The sequence below is a fragment of the Mesitornis unicolor genome, unplaced genomic scaffold (assembly GCF_000695765.1).
Source record: "Mesitornis unicolor isolate BGI_N332 unplaced genomic scaffold, ASM69576v1 scaffold18971, whole genome shotgun sequence".
NCBI classification, from domain to species: Eukaryota; Metazoa; Chordata; class Aves; order Mesitornithiformes; family Mesitornithidae; genus Mesitornis; species Mesitornis unicolor.
Window position 1 is genome coordinate 12998 of NW_010163362.1, and position 17850 is coordinate 30847.

Here is a 17850-nt window from a genome sequence, read left to right on the forward strand (position 1 = left end):
TTGCTTAACTGAGCTGTTTTCTTCTGTTTTACACATAACAATTTGTGCACACTTTTAAACAAAAGGGTGTCCATCTTCTTTCCGTTGCTGTTTTGGGGAATGAACTCCAACACAGTAGATGCTGTCTCCATGTCTTTTTTCCGTTGCTGTTTTGGGGGATGAACTCCAACACAGTAGATGCTGTCTCCATTTTGAAGTCCACCTGATGGATGTATTCTTGCAGTGTAGAAATGTGTGATTTTGGGATTTGAGGCAAAGAAGTTCAAAGTCATTATAGCACTAAAGTCGTATAGTGCATAATAATTGAAAATTTAGGGAATGAGTGAAGTGTTGCACATGAGGTATTTTCTTCCTGGTTTATATTCCTGGGTGTAGCTGTAGAGTTCACATAGCTTTGCAGCTAAACTGCTAGGAGAAATGTCAGTAGTCAGATTATGTGAAGACAAAATGAAGGTGAGATTGTGCCATCTGTGATATTTGCAGATTGAAAAGAACCTAAAATCTCTGGAGAGATGCCAGTCTTTAGAAGAGATCCAACGACTGTATGAGGCAGGAGATTATAACGCAGTGGTGCATCTGCTTCGTCCAACGTTATGCTTTAATGGTTATGGCAGAGCAAAACATCTGGAATTTGTAACATCCATACCAGAGAGACCTGCACAGCTGCTTCTTCTACAGGTTTGTTTCGTGAAAAATCTTTTTTAGTAAAGAGTTAAGACTTACCCCTGCAAACAGGAGGAAAGACTTTCTAGGGTGGGGTTAATGGTTAATGAGTCTTATTTACAAAGCAAAATGTGGAACCAAGTCTGTAAGTGGTCTGAACAGCATAGCTTTATCGACATCTTTAGCAATGTGCTTGCTTTTGCTAACTGAGGATGTGGCTAAAGATGCAAGATGTTTAAGGTCTACATGAAATGGCCAGAAAAATTATAAATTCAAATAAACTTTAATTTTTTGCAGAGGCATCTTATGGATTAATTCCCTGGAAGTGTTCAAGGCCAGGTTGGACTGGGCTTTGAGCAACTTGGTCAGGTGGGAGGTGTCCCTGCTCATGGCAGGGGGGTTGGAGTAGATGATCTTTAAGGTCCCTTCCAACCTAAACCATTCTTTGACTCTGTGATATCTGCAACTGCTGTGAATATTTCCTGTTTTTGGTGATGCTGACTATATGATGAGTTACAGCCATTCTGAAACGTAAAAGTTATCTAGCATATGAATGATTTTCATGATGTAGTGTATCTGTTCTGCATGAATAACGAAATGTTGGTAGATACATCCAGTATAATTGCTATAGTTTTAGTCTGTTTGACACTATGAAAATAAGTGTACGAGTGAGCTGAGCTGCAGGAACAATTCAAGCCTATTGGGTTCTCCAAGGGAAAAAGAAGTTTGCTGAAAAACTGGTGCTCTTTTAACTGGCCTGAACCAAATCCTACAGCCTCTGTGCCATCTTGTAACCCAAACTTAGCAAAGTAGAAAGAAGTAGGAGGATGTTGCTGTAATGTTAGCTTTATAGTTGCTGTTTTGTTATTTGAGTGGTAATAAAATGGTAGCAAGACCAAAAAGATCCAAACCTTGTTTTTGTAGGGCCTCTATTCAACTGCATATCATTAGAGTTTTAGACCTACAGCCATCCCTGTCCTGAATATCTTTTATTAAAGCAGAAAGATTCAGTGATGTTTTATTTTAAATTTAGATCCTATGTGTATATTCTTCATCCAGGGTCCATGCATCTCCTATGGTTTTTTTAATGTCATATTTAAAGGTATTCTGTTACAGTTTCATTAAAGTAACCACATTAACTGTATATGTGTTGCTTTCCCTTGCTGTGCATTCATGGTTTAAAAGAAACCTTTCATTATTATACTAGATTTTTTTTTCATATTTACATTCCTTAGGAGTCCCTGCTCAAACTGAAAGACTATAAGCAATGCTTTGAATGCTCAGAAGTTGCCTTGAATGAAGCAATTCAGCAGATGATTAATGTGACAGCAGCCTCTGCTAAAGAAGAGTGGGTTGCTACAGTAACACAGCTGCTTGCAGGAATAGATACTTCATTATCAGTCGACAGCGTCCTGAAAGACTCTTCTGTATCACCAAGCTTTGTTCGATTAACAAACAACCTGATTCAGGTAACCTGTTCACTTGCACTAGGAAAGAGCTATTGTGGACTATGGACCTTCAAACATGATACAGCTGCTGTGTCTGAATCACCACCCACTCTGTGATGTTTTGGGTTACATTTTTGTTGAGGGAAGACGAGCATTACCTTCATAGTCTTCACTTTCAGTATGTTAGAGTTGCACTTAGCATACCTGTGCTAGAACCAGTATCAGCAGGTGCCTTCAACCACCAAACTGCCTAAAATAATCAAAGAAGAGTAGCAAGACAACCCAAGGAACAACACTGTTTTCTGATGCTATTTGAAACAGTGATAATGTGAAGACTGATTGAGCTGGCTTGGTGGAGTTTGTAAGTTATGGCACTGATCTTGGCTCTCTGTGCTTTGGGCTAGAAGACAAGATCCCTTAAGTCTTATGAACATGGTAGAGTTGCTTGCAAATGCTGGCCAAGCTAAGGATCTTTCCAGTGAAAACAGAGAGGGTGGTGAGAAGAGGGCAGGAAAAAAAGTGATGTGTGGATTGCTTCTAGCATACAGCTAATTTAGGCTTTTAAAAAGATACTTTCAAACCTCAGAACTACTGAATGAATATTTTTCAGTCCAGGTAACAAATGGCAGACTCTCAGTTCTGTTAAGAAGCTAGTCTAGTTAATGTCAAAAGTCAATGTGTTTACAGCTCTCAGATCTCTGTGTACGTCACTAAAAGCCAAGCACCTTCACTACTCACAAAACTGTACTCTGATTGCGTAAAGTTGTATGTGTGTCACTATGTTACGGAATACGATGGAATCCTGGAAAACATTATAATATCCTAAATGGTTTTTGTAGTAATAATAAATATGATTCTTTATCTGCAGAAATTCCAATAGAAAAACTGTTGTATTGTGAAAGAATGTGAGAAAAGTGTAGGACTTCAGAAATTTCTGGCACTGTCACAATAAAACAGGCAGTTGTCTATCAGAAAAGCTAGGACAGCAGTTCCATACGCAGCATTGTGTTGCTCAGAATTTATTCAGTTACATCATTTAAATAGCATCTGTTAATGATTCCAGTGGGTCTTTAATAGTTGTTTTAAGGCCTGATAAAGAATTCAGGAATTCTTTTAACAAGTTCCTCTTCTGTGTGGGGTTGTGGATAAATTTCTTGTACAGTAATGAGGCCTACTAACACTAAGAATTTATGCTGTACATTTGCTTACTTTGAATTGTTTGTAGACGGTGTCAACAGAGAAATAACTAGTTGGAAAATGAGGATGCAAGAGGAATGTCAGGGTAGGGGAAATTACCTTCTACCCTTCCTCATAACAGCTGATCTTATTTGTATGACTGTTACCACCACTCATTGTGAAGAAGCTGAGACTCAACTTTAGGTTATTTTCATAGGATAAAATGCATTACCAAGGAAGAGATTCACAGCTGACGTTTATTTTTTATCACTCTATATAACATCCATTTGTTTATTAGATCATAGACTGCAGCATGGCAGTCCAGGAAGAACCAAAAGAACCATATGTCTCCTCGGTGCTTCCATGGATTATCCTGCACAGGATCATCCAGCATGAGGAAGATACTTTTCGATCCCTTAGCTGCCAACAGCAGCAGCAACAACAGCAGAACCAGGGAGAAGAAGGTGGGTTAATTATTCGCTTTTACATATTGGAGCTGAGCTCCTTACCATTTAGCTCTGGAGTATAAATAAGAAAATACTTGCTTGTCATCCTGTCTTGCTGGCTGAAGGGAGTAGAGGGGTACAGGAACACCACTTCATCACAGAGAGAACAACTTTTTGCCAGATGAAGCATTGGCTAGTTGGATTTTACTCAGTCTGTGCTACTTAAATATTTACCAACATCTTTCTTCCAGTGAGTCCCGATACCCCTATGCTGCCTTCTTCACTCATGCTGCTGAACACTGCTCATGAGTATTTAGGAAGAAGATCCTGGTGCTGCAATTCAGATGGTGCTCTTCTCAAGTTCTATGTAAGTGTTAACATTGTAGAGTAATATAGGTTGGAAAGGATCTCTGAAAGTTATCTGCCCAACCCCCATCTCAAAGCAGAGATCAGTTCAAAGTTATATTAGATTGTTTATTGCCTTATCTTCATGTTAAAAGTACACTTTGAAATCCACTTTCCTTCTTCTCCCGGACAAACTCATGAATGTTTCAGTCAGTTTAATCTGAATAGCAAAGGCTTGTTATTCCAGACCACTGTCCATTGGTGTGCTTTATAAACAGGACTTCTTGTCAGACAAGAGATGCCTTTGGGTAACCAACTCTGTACTATAAAAACATCTTTAAGGGGAATTATTAAATGATCTACCTTGCCCTGAAAAGAGAAAGCACTGGAGAAGTGTTAAGTTATTATTCTGAGTAGTTGGGAGAAATGTGGGCCTGTATCAGCCACTGATCTTGATAAAACTTCACTTGAATGGCTTGAATTTTGTTGTGCTTAGCTTCAGAAGTTGTACCTCCTACTCTTTAAAAATAAGCAGAGGTAATGTTTGAAGCTAATAAAAATTTCTGTCGCTTATCAGCGTTCATCCAGGTGACTGGTAACGCTGTAGTTTGTTGTAGTTACATATTCTTTCCTGTGGTAAGGTCAGAGGTTGTTTGAGTTTTTTGTTCTCGTTTGGTTTTAGTGTTTGTTGGTTTGGTTTTGTAATGAACATCCAAAACTATTTGGAGTTAGTGACCTCTGGAAAGGGAATACCTGAATACTGAATCTATATCCAGTTTTATTTTCTTCTGTGTCTGATAGCTCAGCCACACCCCTGCCCTGCTTGCGGCAAAGATTTACTCTATGGCTTAAATTCAACATATTATTTTAGATATTCAAGTAACCATCTCGTTACTGTCATTCACAAGCTGAAAAAACCAGTAGTGTTACTTGTTTAAAATTGCTGCTAAAATATCCCAGTGGTATTCCATATTCGTCGTGTCTTAGTGATTCTAAATAAGTTGCTCATTTCACAGAGCTGCATTTGTCATGTGCTACATAAAGTTTGCACATTTTCAATATAGGTAAATATTATTTAACATGTAAAAAGGAGTATATTTACTGTCAGCCAGGAAAACTCGGGTTTGAATTTTGCAGTTAAACTGGGTTATGTGTTTCTTCCAAAGCACAACAGTAAAGATTTGCAGGCCATCGTCTGCCCTCAGTCGCACATCTGGAAGTTACACATTGCTCACAGACTGTGTGGTGTTACCTGGATTTTGTCCTGAAGGTGTGATGTATTTAGCTGTTCTGCAGTTGATAAATGTGACTGATTTGATTTTACCTGCTTTGATTTTATACCACAGACTGAAAAGAAAGTAATTCTATTGTTTTCATGTTGTTAACTCTATGAATTTCAAATATACACAGAGTTCATCTATTGAACAAAGGTGATGAGAATGAACAGTTACTTCAGTCCTTCCTTCCCTGTGCCTGAAGGCTGTTCTCTGTTGTTCACATGGGTGTATTTGAAGATCTAATATGCTCCAGAAATGGGTGTCTGGGCAGTAATGCTGTACCATTATTAGATGAAAGGAGTTACCTACTCATTGTTGACCTTTTTAAGATTATTCCTTGAGGTCTAGTTGTTACACCAGAAAAGAAATTTCCCATGGCTGAAGGAGAATATATTCTATGTATATTGCTGTTTCCTTGCTTTATTCTTAGCTTGGAAACTAAAGTGCAGACAGCTTTCTCTGTACTGGCTATCTGGGATAGCCTGGCTCTTGGCACAACCCAGACAGTGCAGTACTAGGGCATTCACAGGGCAGTGCTCTGCAGGGATATTTCAGTGGCACTTTACAGATTCAGTCTGACTTCATTGAGGTTTATTACCTTCAGCCAAGAGAAAGTCATGATTAGTTCTGCATAGAGCTAGTCAGGGATCTCTTAATTTCCCTTCTCAGCACTCCCTGGAGCTTATTAGGCACGGCTCAGTGCCAGACCCCATGTTTCTCTGAATTTGAGCAGCAGTGTGTCCAGGACAGTAATTTAGACAGCTGGGAAGGATGGTACGGAGAGCCCAAGGGGTTCTGCAGGAGTCGACTCGCCCTGGTAGGGCTGGAGCTAATGAACAGTGTTTGAGCTGAGGCTGATTCAGTGTAGGACTATTAGCTTATCTCTGCATCCTCCTCTCCTCGATCTCCCTGGTATTAGGAGTGTAATGCTGATACACCTGAGCTGCCTCTGCACAGATCTGCCTCGAGTTCAGAGGGCTTATTAGCTCAGGCACTGTGCTTCATGAAAATGGATAGCCTGTTGCCAGTCACGAGCTTGCCCTCAGATGCAGGGCTCCTAAGTGATGAATCTAAATTGTGCCTGTATCGCGTGCCTGTACGCACAGCCTGGGGAGCCCGGTGGTATGGCCTGTGAACCTGCGTAAACTGCAGATAAGTGAGAGCTGTGGATGGATTTACAGCTAAGATCTTTGCAAATGTCGTCAAGTGCTTCCAACAAAATCTTCAATCTGCAGTCGCAGAATTGCCCGCTTCTTAAATATAATATGGTATTACTGAGCACAAGAGTTTAGTTTTCAGAGATGAGAGAGTGTTGGAAGGGTAAGGAAAGACAAAGATAAAATGAGATTAATTATTTGAAGAGAAAGGCAGCTTCAAGAATGTTAAACGAGAGTGTGTTTGATGGACTGGTATTCAGTGATCACCTTCTGTGGGTGAACCGTCTGCTCCAGTACGTTGTATTGCTTGTGGCTGAAGGTGGTGTGTAAGAGATGTTAATATGTAGCAGTCAAAGTCTGAATCATTAAGAACAGCTCTGAGTTACTGCTAAGAATTTAAAAGCTAAATAAGGACACAGGAGATTGTTTTGAACACTGTTCAAGTGAGAATTCAGTTACTGGTGTTAGATGTGATTGTGTTTGCAGCAGTGGGATCCTTGTGCTTTTGTTACAGTATCCTGCGATGCTTACATCTTCCTTTCATCTTATTTATCTACGCTTCTTGTAGATTTCAAACATTGTTCACAAATTCTTACAGGGAAAATAGTGGAAAGAAGGTGTCTGCTGTGACTCAAAGATGATTGCTATGACTCAAAATTTCATTGCAATACCTTCTAAGAGTTGTCTGTACTCTTATTTTTAAGGGCTTTGGCCCTTAATAAATGGTACCTTGTTCTTGCCACAGATCTTTAAAGCAGAAGAGAATGTACTATCTTCTAGTTAATTCCAGCCCTTACGGTTGAACTTTTTACATGTAGAATGCCAGAACTTTGCCTTGTGATATGCAGTGTTTGTAGTGTCAAGAAAGCCAATCATGATGAGAAGCTTCTTGTAGCATCCGTCATATGCAGAAATCAGTGAGTTTACAATCCTAAATGTTGAAAAATGATAAATGGTGTAAACAGGCAGCTGAAGTATTGTAAAAGTATTATTATGAGCTTTTATATAAACTGCCAATAGGTGAATGTTCTGCATTTCCAATTTATGTCTGCAGAATTTCAGTTGAGGAAACTCCTAACTGGTGTGTTGAGGAATGGGTGCGACTGGTTTGGAGAAGTCAGATCTTACAAAAATGAACAATGAAAGTTGGTGCTTTCTATCAGAGGAAAAATGTTAGAGGAAGTTACTTATCAGTTAATAGAACTCTCCTGGTAGTGTACAGCTTCCTAAAACTTTAGGGACAGATTACATTGGAGAACTTGGTATTTTTCTGTACCCTTCAGTCTCCTGAATGACAATTTCAGTAGAGGGATTTCTCTCTTACCACCGCAGCTGAGTTTCCTTCAGACATAAGAGGCGTGCTGTGGTACTGAGGACACGCACACAACATAGTGCTGTTGGGCGTGTAAGATGTTATGAGTGTGATTTCTACTTACACATTTCATTTTTGAATTTATGTTTCATAGTGGAACGTGTTGGAATTGATTCTTAAAATTCAGTGATTTAAGTGTGGGTTTTGTTTGGTTTTTGAACAAAGATCGAAAATCCCCTTGGTGAGCATGTTTTTATTGACTTCAAATATCTTCCCAGAATGTGTTCTTTTTTGGTTTGCTTTTTAAGGAAGCTTAGTGAAAATTAAAGAATTACCTTTTGTCTCTTGGTATTTGATTGCAGTTTTCTTTAAATGAATGTTTTAGTATAATAGCATCTTTGAAAGTGTGCTACTGACGGGTACCTTTTGTTGTAATGTTGAAGGTAAAGACAGCAACTCGCTGCAGTGTTCAGTCATCTGGGGTCAGTCCAGCCTCTTCCCTTGGTGTGTAGCAATCTGTAGAACACTATTCATACTGTGCAATTCTATATCCCTTTTAGCCAGATTTTCATTGGCCATCCCTTCTTTTTCCACAAAGTTTTTTCCATCCAGAGGAAACTGATGTTTGTGCATTAGAGCAGAAATTCTTCTGTGCCTTTTCCTTATTCTTTCTTTGAATGATCTTAAGTTCGAAACATTAAGCTGATACCTCATCCCATTGATTAAAGACAAGAGTTCATGAATTGGCATAGGGAAAAAAAAATAAAAGCACTTCATTGCAGTTATTGAAATCACTTGTGCAAGACTAGTTTACAGAAAGATGGGTAATATTTGGTTGTAATTGGGGAAAAAATGTGTAGTTTCCTGATGTCCTTTTCATTATTTGCCTTCAGACCACTAGGTAACTTAATGCAATCTTTACTTGCAGATCACTTTCATTGGTGTTTGTGGTGTTGTAGGTTCAGGTACTACAAAAAGAACTTGCAGCATCTACTTCTGAAGATACTCATCCGTACAAAGAAGAGCTGGAAACAGCTTTGGAACAGTGTTTTTATTGTTTATATGGTTTCCCTAGCAAAAAAAGCAAAGCAAGGTATCTCGAAGAACATTCAGTACAGCAGGTAAGATATGTGTTATTTAATGTCAGTGGAATATCCTGAAGTGATGAAAGACACACCATTGATTAGTTTTAATGCACCTTAATGTATTTTGGAGAAAGATTACTTTTATTTCCTTGTAAAATTTATGTAACTTACATATTGTAGAAAATAAACTGATTTTTAAAGATATGCTAGTATACTTGTATGCACAGTGAGCTGACATTTTGAAACTATTGACAAAGCGATTTTATTGATCTATGACTTTCCTGTTTTCAACAGAAAAGAAGTTCAAGTTTGTGAGGAAAATTAGAGAGGAATAAAGTCAGCTTGAGAGAAGAAAACTATAGCAGCCAGCCTTGTAGTTTATGAATGTGAAAAATGTCAGTGTTTAAAAATTATGCAAGTAAATTATGGTACAGCTTGTTTTGAAATCTGCGGTGGTGATTATCTGGTCATTGTTGATGAGAAATGTGTAAAATTCAGTTGAATCTGGGAGAAGAACAACTACAGAGTGCCTTGGGAAGAGGCCTGTAGTGTTAAGAAAGGGACAGAAAAAGCAGGTCAGCAGTCCCCTGCCTTTTGAAACATTGATTTTGTTCAAACACCTCAGGTGATTTTTGCATTTACCAAACGCACGTGATCATAGAATTAGAAATGCAAAACAGTTTCATGCGAGGAAAACAGTTGTCCGGCTTCTTTGAACAGACTCTTTTAAATACACAAAAACACAAATTACTACTTACTGAATATTTGTGAATTCTGTCTCTGAAACTTCTCTGTTAGAAAATTAATATAATGAAAAAATTGGAATAACTAATAAAAAGGGAAGTATAAGGAGATGACCCTTTGCCCCCTCCCCCTCCCCCAGTCTGATACATTTGGGTAATTCTGGATGAAAAAGTTACTGAAATCATTGACAAATTGATTTTTAGTAGCGTGACTTCCCTGTTTTCAGTATAGAAGCAAAATTTACTCTAAGGAATAAGATTAGAGAATCATTAAGGTTGGAAAAGATCTCTAAGATCGAGTACAACCGTCAACCCAGCACCACCATGATGAACAATATAAGGAGAGAAATGTCTAGCAGAAGAGAACTGTATTTTTTTTATATTTTATTCTATTTTTTTACTGTTTTCAAGAAAGGAAAGTGAAGGAAATATGAGGAATAAATTCTGAAAGTACCCTTCTGTAGAGTTTGAAGTTTTTTGAGTCTCAGAATTTTATCTGATTCCCGTTTCATTTCTTTTTCTTACTTGAGTTTGAAATTGAAGGTGTAGAGTTTTTCCGCTTTGCATCTCACCCATGATCTCAGTGTCACACAGGATGCTTGCAGTTGATTCTTGCTTATGAACAGCTTTTCTGAGCAACTCTTCTAAGCAAGTAGAATGACTTGACTTTTCAGTGACAGACACTAAGTTACAGCCCAATACCTAGTCTTATGAATCAGTGAACAGTATGCTCTATTTGTGAGCAGCATAAATTAATGGTGCCTTTAGTTGTTCTCTTTCTTGGGAGGTTTACTTTGTTTCCTGCTAGAGTAATATGTATTTTCCTATGGACTAGAAAAGCCATAGAAACTCATTGTTAGTAGACTTTTGAATTGTGAAATTGGAGATCATTTTTTTCCCTTCTCATTTACCTCCCTCTTCAGGTTGATCTGACATGGGAAGACGCTTTGTTCATGTTTGAATATTTTAAGCCTAAAACTCTTCCAGAATTTGATAGTTACAAAACCAGTACTGTGTCTGCTGATTTAGCCAACCTTTTGAAGAAGACTGCTACCATTGTTCCTCGAACAGACAAGCCTATGCTGAGCCTAGATACTGTATCTGCCTATATCGAAGGAACATGCAGCAAGGTATAATTAATTACTTAAAAAAAAAACCTGAAAGGAGTAAAAGTTACTGTTGCTATTTTTATGTTGGCTTTGAGATAGTTAGGGGAATGATTTATTCTGTGATGTTGGATTTCCTCAGATAATTGCATTGAAATGAAAGAAGAATGACACCACCAAAGCTTTTAGTCTTGGAGTGGCAAGATGTAATATTGTTTAATATAAAGTCAGTACGAGATGTTCATTGATGTTTGAAAGTGCTCTGTGTATCTGTGGAATGCTTTCACTGTCTTTGTATTCAGTAGCTTCATATTCTGTAATGAAAAGGCTATTTTCACTACAAGGAAGAAGCAAGTGTGCAGCTCATTTAATATGAACATTTTATTAAATATGAACCTTCGTTTCTCTTTATTTTCAGGCCCCATCTCTCCCAGATGGTGCAGACTATTCTCCACCAGTGGTGACTGAGTTGTACTATCTTCTGGCAGACTACCATTTCAAGAATAAAGAACAGTCTAAGGCCATTAAATTTTACATGCACGACATTTGTATTTGTCCAAACAGGTCAGTGTTATTGAATCCTGCTGGACATCCTTAATTCTTCTCACTTCTTTTAGTACTGAAAAGCTGACAACGAAAGGTACTTATTTTGGTTTCAGGAGTTAAAGAAACCCAAACCAACCAACTAAACAAAAAATCCACCTGCAATCCGTTATCATAGATAGGTTGTATAATTAAGTGTAATAAATAACGCAGGAAACAAACCAGAAGCAAAACACAAAGCCTAGTGTTAAATATTTGATTGTTTTGAAGTTAAAACCAAAAAACGAAAGGGCAAGGAGGGCTAAATTAAAATCAAGAGTAACTGAGAAAGGCAAGGACTGAATCAATATTTCTCATTTGCACTGTTTGTTCTTTGTTTTGGCATGCTCATACATGACAAGGAATGAAAAATGTCACCGTTTTAATAGCAAAAGCTATAGAATGAAATGCATTCTTCAGTGAATTAACTGCTTAGGTGGATCCCTCTCTAAAATTATTGATCTTGCTGCTGGAGAACTCCTCAGAGAGCACAAGCTCGAGTAAAGTATCTAAGTGATATTTAATCTAAAACACCTTGTTCCTTTATAATTTACAATTTACTGAAAGATTAATCCCTCTCATCTTAAAAATAAAGGAAGTTTTGAATTACAGTGCTCTACAATGAAATAAAATAATCTTTGAATTTGCTGATTAAATACAGACTTTGCATATTAGATGTTAGCTATCATTTTAATTCTCCTTAAAGTTGATAAATTGGGGTCAGTGACAAAAACCCTGGTTTGATAGACTTTAGACAAAACTATTTCTAAATCCAGTCACGGAGACAAAAGGGAAGGTGAAGGCACAGAGCAATTTAACATGTGAAATCTCCAGAGTAAATAGCTGTAGTTTGATGTTATTGGATCTTCTAGTCTGGAAACTGTGATTAGCAGATTGCTAAAAATTTGTTTGAAGCCTGATAAAGAAATTACCAAAAAATCCCGCCTCATTTTTCTGTAGTTTTGATACTTTAAAACCTAAATTCATAAATTAATGCATTTTTACTTTAATATGTTACATTTTGATGCTCAGAGGGTGCTTTATATGGTAGCATAGTATTTTTACCCCATTCATATGGGATGTTACTTCTTCAAATGTCTGTGTTACAGTTCCCCTTCCATTGCCCTCAGGAGTCTGACTGTTGAGGTCACTTGACCCAGAAATGGGTTTTCAGTTGAAATCTGCAAGAAATTACAAGTGAAAATGTGAGAACATAATGATTATTCCTTTGGCTTTAGAATCCTGGTAAACCTGAAAAATTCCAGAGCCATTGACCCCAGGTGTTAACTTGAGATCATGGAGTACAGAAACTACTCTTCAGAGTGTATTGTCAGCACTCTCATAAGCACAGGACTCTATCCTGAACAGTCCCCTCTGTACTATCTATTGATGATCTATCGTTCATCAGAATTTTCCTACCTGAATGCATTTTGGTTTTTTTATGATTTTTATGTTGAAAAATGATGGTGATAGTAAAGACCATTCACAGTTCGGTCCAACAGTACAAAATGTTATTATGGCTGGCTGCTGGCCTGCAGAAATAGAGTGACAGTGTTTGGACAGGACAGCATAGTTACTGGGAACAGAAATCAATGGGAGTGCTGCCATTAGAAGTATAGAAATGCTATTTTGCAAGGCAAATAAACCTTGTTGTTTCATCTGGTTTTTATGTGTGACAATTACTGGGGACAGTGCTTTATTAGGAAACCATTTCTAATAAAATCAGTATGATTTAGGCTATCCAGCCTCTGTTTCACTATGAGGGGAGGAGGAGATGCAGAAACCCATTTAGAGAGAGCGTGCGATGAAAGGAAGAGAAAGTTGCAGGTATAACAAAATTAGTCTTATCTATGCCATTCAGTGTAATGTTTAGGGAGGAAATTGTTCATGTGTTGTGTCCTTGCTTGCACAGGTTTGATTCATGGGCTGGCATGGCTCTGGCTCGAGCAAGTCGTATTCAGGACAAGCTGAACTCCAATGAATTGAAAAGCGATGGCCCAATCTGGAAGCACTCCACTCCCGTCTTGAATTGCTTCAAGCGAGCCCTAGAGATTGACAGCTCCAATCTCTCCTTGTGGATAGAATACGGCACCATTTCCTATGCCCTACATTCCTTTGCATCCCGACAGCTTAAGCAGTGGAAATCTGAACTCCCCCCTGAAGTTGTGCAGCAGGTGGGATCTAACCGAGAGCAGTATGGCATTTAAAATATTTGAAGCTATCTTTTCTGATGTAATAACTTTTTAAGTTAAATATTTACATGCTGTATACCACATATTAGAATGTGTGGCTACTTAGTAATACTGGAAGTTATAATATTCATTCGTATAAGATGCTGGTGTCAAACAGTATTTAAAGGTTTCTTTTTCCCTTTCTTTTCACAGAATGGTAGGGGTTGAAAGGGACCTGTGTAAAATTAGATTGAGCCTGATCTTTGAATTCTCTTTGGAAGGTGACACAAAATTATTGTAACCTTCTGGAAAGGGAAATTATATTTACCTTACCTTTCTGTAAATGTCACACTATGTTTCCAGGAAAAGGTGAAATGTATACATATTTAAACAGTGAAAAGATCAGGAACTTCTCTGATATCTGTGTCCATATGTCATCTCTTGTATCAAAAGACGTTGTCACCCTTTTCTATGTTTTTGGGATATTTACTCAAACAGTAAATCAAAATGAAGAGGTTGATAGAATTTTCATAGGAAAACTTGTCATAAATTCATTGGTTCTTCATGCGTGGCAATGATGATGTTAGAATTGTTATGAAGTTTATTGCTAAGCCAAAACGAGCAATTCCAAATACTCTGACAGTGATAAGAGTTGCTAGGGAAAGTGTTTCGTCTGTTTTTTGGGCCACCAAAATGTATTTCTGATTTAATTATTCTGACTTACAAATATTACGCAGTCCACAATTCGAAGCAGAATGAAAAAAAAGAAGTGCTGCTTCTGAGTATCTGCTGTAAAAACTATAGCGAATGGTGTTGAAACATTGTTTGTTTCCAGGAGAACGTATTTACAGCAAGGTGATGGGTCTTGCATCTGAGCTGCCTTTGTAACTGTATTAGCTTTGTACTTCCCATAGACACTTACACAGCATTTGACTCTCTAAGAAGAAAAATCATCTAAGCATGCACGTTAAAGACGAACAAAATGTATTAAATAGTAAGTTTGAAATGACAACAAACAGTAGAGGGGTTTTTTGAGGGCTGTTTGTTAGTAACATCCAAGAGCTCCAAAGCTAACTACTCATAAAATGAAGTTACTACATTTTATGCCTTTGATTTATCAGAAGTTTTGCTTTACTGTCTTATGGCCTCTTGGGGCCTTGCTGAGCAATATCAGGGATAATGCTGGAGTTACTTTGTATTATCAGAGAAAAGGTACAATACACAGCAGCCATCTGAAGTTGTGGATTAAATGAGAATGTTTATTTAGGACTACCTGAATCTTCCTTTTTTCAAATGAATATATTAAAAAGCCACAATATACTAAGAGCTCTGTTATAATAAAAGATAAATTGGAACAATATAATCTCCCTTCCAGGGATACATCTCTTCAGGAATGTGTTTCTCATACCTAAAAACCTTACTGTTCTCATCTCCTTACAAAATATGTAGGAAAGGAAAGGCTATGTTATAGTTCTGGAAGTGAAACAAGTACTTAGGATACTGTTACAGCCCATCAATTTGAATTTATAAGCTTCTTTTTCAAAGAGAGAAAATTACATTAATGCATCTTTTGACCTAGTTTTTTAATGTGACTTTATTGGCAGCTAACCATAATTTATGCTGCTGGTTTTAATTTTTTGAGAAGTGGGGGAAAAGTATTCTTGCCTTATTTCGCTGTCGTGGTTTAGGGCTGGGCTGGCCACTAAAATCCTGGCCAGACACTCTCTGTTAAACCCTCTCCCCTCCCCAGAAGGGAAGAGAAAAGAGAAGAAGGGAGAGAGACTTTATGGGTTGGAAAAGAAAACTAACAGGTTTAATAAAACAATAATACTGATACTACAGGATAATAATGTAAATAGGAAAATAATGAAAAAAATATATATAAATATGTACAAATATATATAAAACCTATATAAAATCCTCCCCCACCCTCCCCCAATGACAATTACATCCCCAGAGGCTCTGCAGAGCAGGGCACTGGAAAAGTTCCAGTCTAGACTCAGCAGCAGTGGGAGCTGATGCAGGAACACACGGATCAGGATCATAGGCAGATGAACCAGTAGAGTTCTGCTTGGACTTCGGCCATTGAAGGGGTCGAGATAGAAGGAAGGGTCCAAGATGAACAGGTCAATACCCTCATGATCCCTCGGCTTATACAGAGTATGGTGTATGTGGGATGCAATACCTCGTTGGTCAGTTTTGGGTCTGCTCCTCCCTGTAGGTGCAGATACGGCACCCATGGTGAGACAGTGGCCTCGGGATTATCACACCGTCTGGAAAAACATGCTGCTAGTTTCAGAAAGTTCAGCCACTTAGAAGAGACTGAGCTGAAAAGTAAAATCCCTAAACAGAAAGTTAGTTCTGTTTAGCTCAAACCAGGACATCCACTCAAAATTAGATGCATTGCAAGCAAGATGAAATACATTTCTACACAAATGATAGTGTTCCATAGTGGTTCGTTCAGTTGCCAAACAAAACAAATAATTTTTTTCTTTGAAGAGTTAAGAAGTGGTAAACCTACTTTTTGTAGACATGTATATTGGTTTTGTTATTTTTCAGATTTGTATTTATATGCATATTCTTACATTTCTGTCTTACTGTTTTGTTCTGGTTATTTATGACAACAGTTACTGGAATGAACAAAGATCTATCCATAAGCACACTTTGTGGGTCATCAGGATGTATTTTATCGCTTGGATATGTTCTGTGTCTTATAGGTTGAAAATGTTTCAAATTACGTCCCTTGTTTATGTACTTTTATATGCAGGAGTGTATTTTTAGACATTTTCGTCCCAGCTACAGTGAATTCATGTATTCTCAACACTTTGTTCGATCCCAGATGGAAGAACGTCGAGACAGTATGTTGGAGACAGCCAAATTGTGTTTTACGTCAGCATCTCGCTGTGAGGGAGATGGCGATGAAGAGGAGTGGCTTATTCACTACATGCTGGGAAAGATTGCAGAGAAGCAGAAGCAGCCTCCTGTTGTCTATCTGCTGCATTACAAACAGGCAGCTCATTACTTGCATGAGGAGGCTGCCCGATATCCAAAGAAGATTCACTACCATAATCCACCAGAACTTGCCATGGAAGCATTGGAGGTAAAAGAAAGTTAAATACATCAGCTTGAAAACCTTGTTCTCTACAGATAAGGGAATGCCAGTTATCATTAGTTCATATTATTAGGCATATGTCCATGGTGCTCTGCATCGTTAAAATGAAGCCTGTTATTCAGGCAGGTTTTGCTTTAGAGACAGTTTATATATACAGTCTTGGTATTGGGACAGACAGGCAGAATTTCCACTTCTGGGTTTTGCTGCACACAGTTCATTTAAGTCAGTTTTTATCAAAATCAAACATGGATAGGTTTCATACCTATGAAAGCATAAGTTCATCCTTGAGGTGGAATAGTAGCCATAACACCTTTGCTTTCACTGGGTTCTCTGGTATAAGTAGTGGGTCTAGAACATGCCCGGTGGTGACTTGCTTCCCAACAGCCCAGGTCTGCTCTCATTGTTGTATTCTGTAGGTTGCAGTTGTAAAATTTTTACAGTTTTCAGATCTTGTCACTTACAAGCAACTTTCAACGGCAGGAAGACTCCTGCTCAGATAGGTTTAGGTAGCAGATGATTGTCTTTAATAACTCCTGCAGTTTCTACAGAGAAGAGACTATTTGTAATAGGTTCTGAATGGACTTTGGTGTTCTCTAGGTATATTTTCGACTTCATGCTTCTATTTTGAAACTTGTGGGGAAACCAGACTCTGGAGTAGACGCAGAGATTCTAGTTAGTTTCATGAAAGAAGCTTCTGAAGGACCATTTGCCAGGGGTGAGGAGAAGAACACCCCAAAAGTTGCAGAAAAGTGAGTGCTAATTTCCAGAAGTACCCTCCGAAAGCATACTTAAAAATTACTGTATAATGAACTACTAAAGTTAAGATGAATAAAATATAAACCAAACAAAGTGGCTAGCATTAATTCTAATGTTTGCAGTTTTCAGGTATCATGAGCAGTAAGAGTAGATGCTGCTCTGAGATCTTCTCAATAATTGGCACAGTATAGAAGGAAAGGGAACATAATAGAAAAATCTGTGATCCATTTTAAAGCCACTGTTTTTATTAATAAAATTATTTTTTAATCAACTCTTAACAAATGAAAAAACAAATGGCCTTTATTTTGAAGGATAAGAAGAGACTTTAGTCCTCATCATTTGTCTCATTAACAACTACAAAATACTATTGGCCAGAGACAATATAACCTGTACTAAAAATCCATAATTTAGAATTTGTGAGTAAAATTTGATTACTGTCTTGGAGAAGTCATAAGAACATGTAGTCACCTT

General features: G+C 37.8%; 1 protein-coding gene across 1 annotated transcript in view; it reads left to right on the plus strand.

Moving 5' to 3' along the window:
- CABIN1 (calcineurin binding protein 1) overlaps positions 1–17850 on the plus strand; it is a gene marked incomplete at both ends in the record, with an annotated part of 40024 nt that overhangs the window by 9396 nt on the left and 12778 nt on the right. Inside the window, 10 exons of the mRNA XM_010193947.1 lie at positions 484–678; positions 1899–2132; positions 3586–3751; positions 3985–4100; positions 8784–8945; positions 10576–10782; positions 11177–11322; positions 13253–13514; positions 16351–16611; positions 17221–17372. Coding sequence (XP_010192249.1) covers positions 484–678; positions 1899–2132; positions 3586–3751; positions 3985–4100; positions 8784–8945; positions 10576–10782; positions 11177–11322; positions 13253–13514; positions 16351–16611; positions 17221–17372 — 1901 coding nt within the window. The remainder of the gene's footprint in view (positions 1–483; positions 679–1898; positions 2133–3585; positions 3752–3984; positions 4101–8783; positions 8946–10575; positions 10783–11176; positions 11323–13252; positions 13515–16350; positions 16612–17220; positions 17373–17850) is intronic.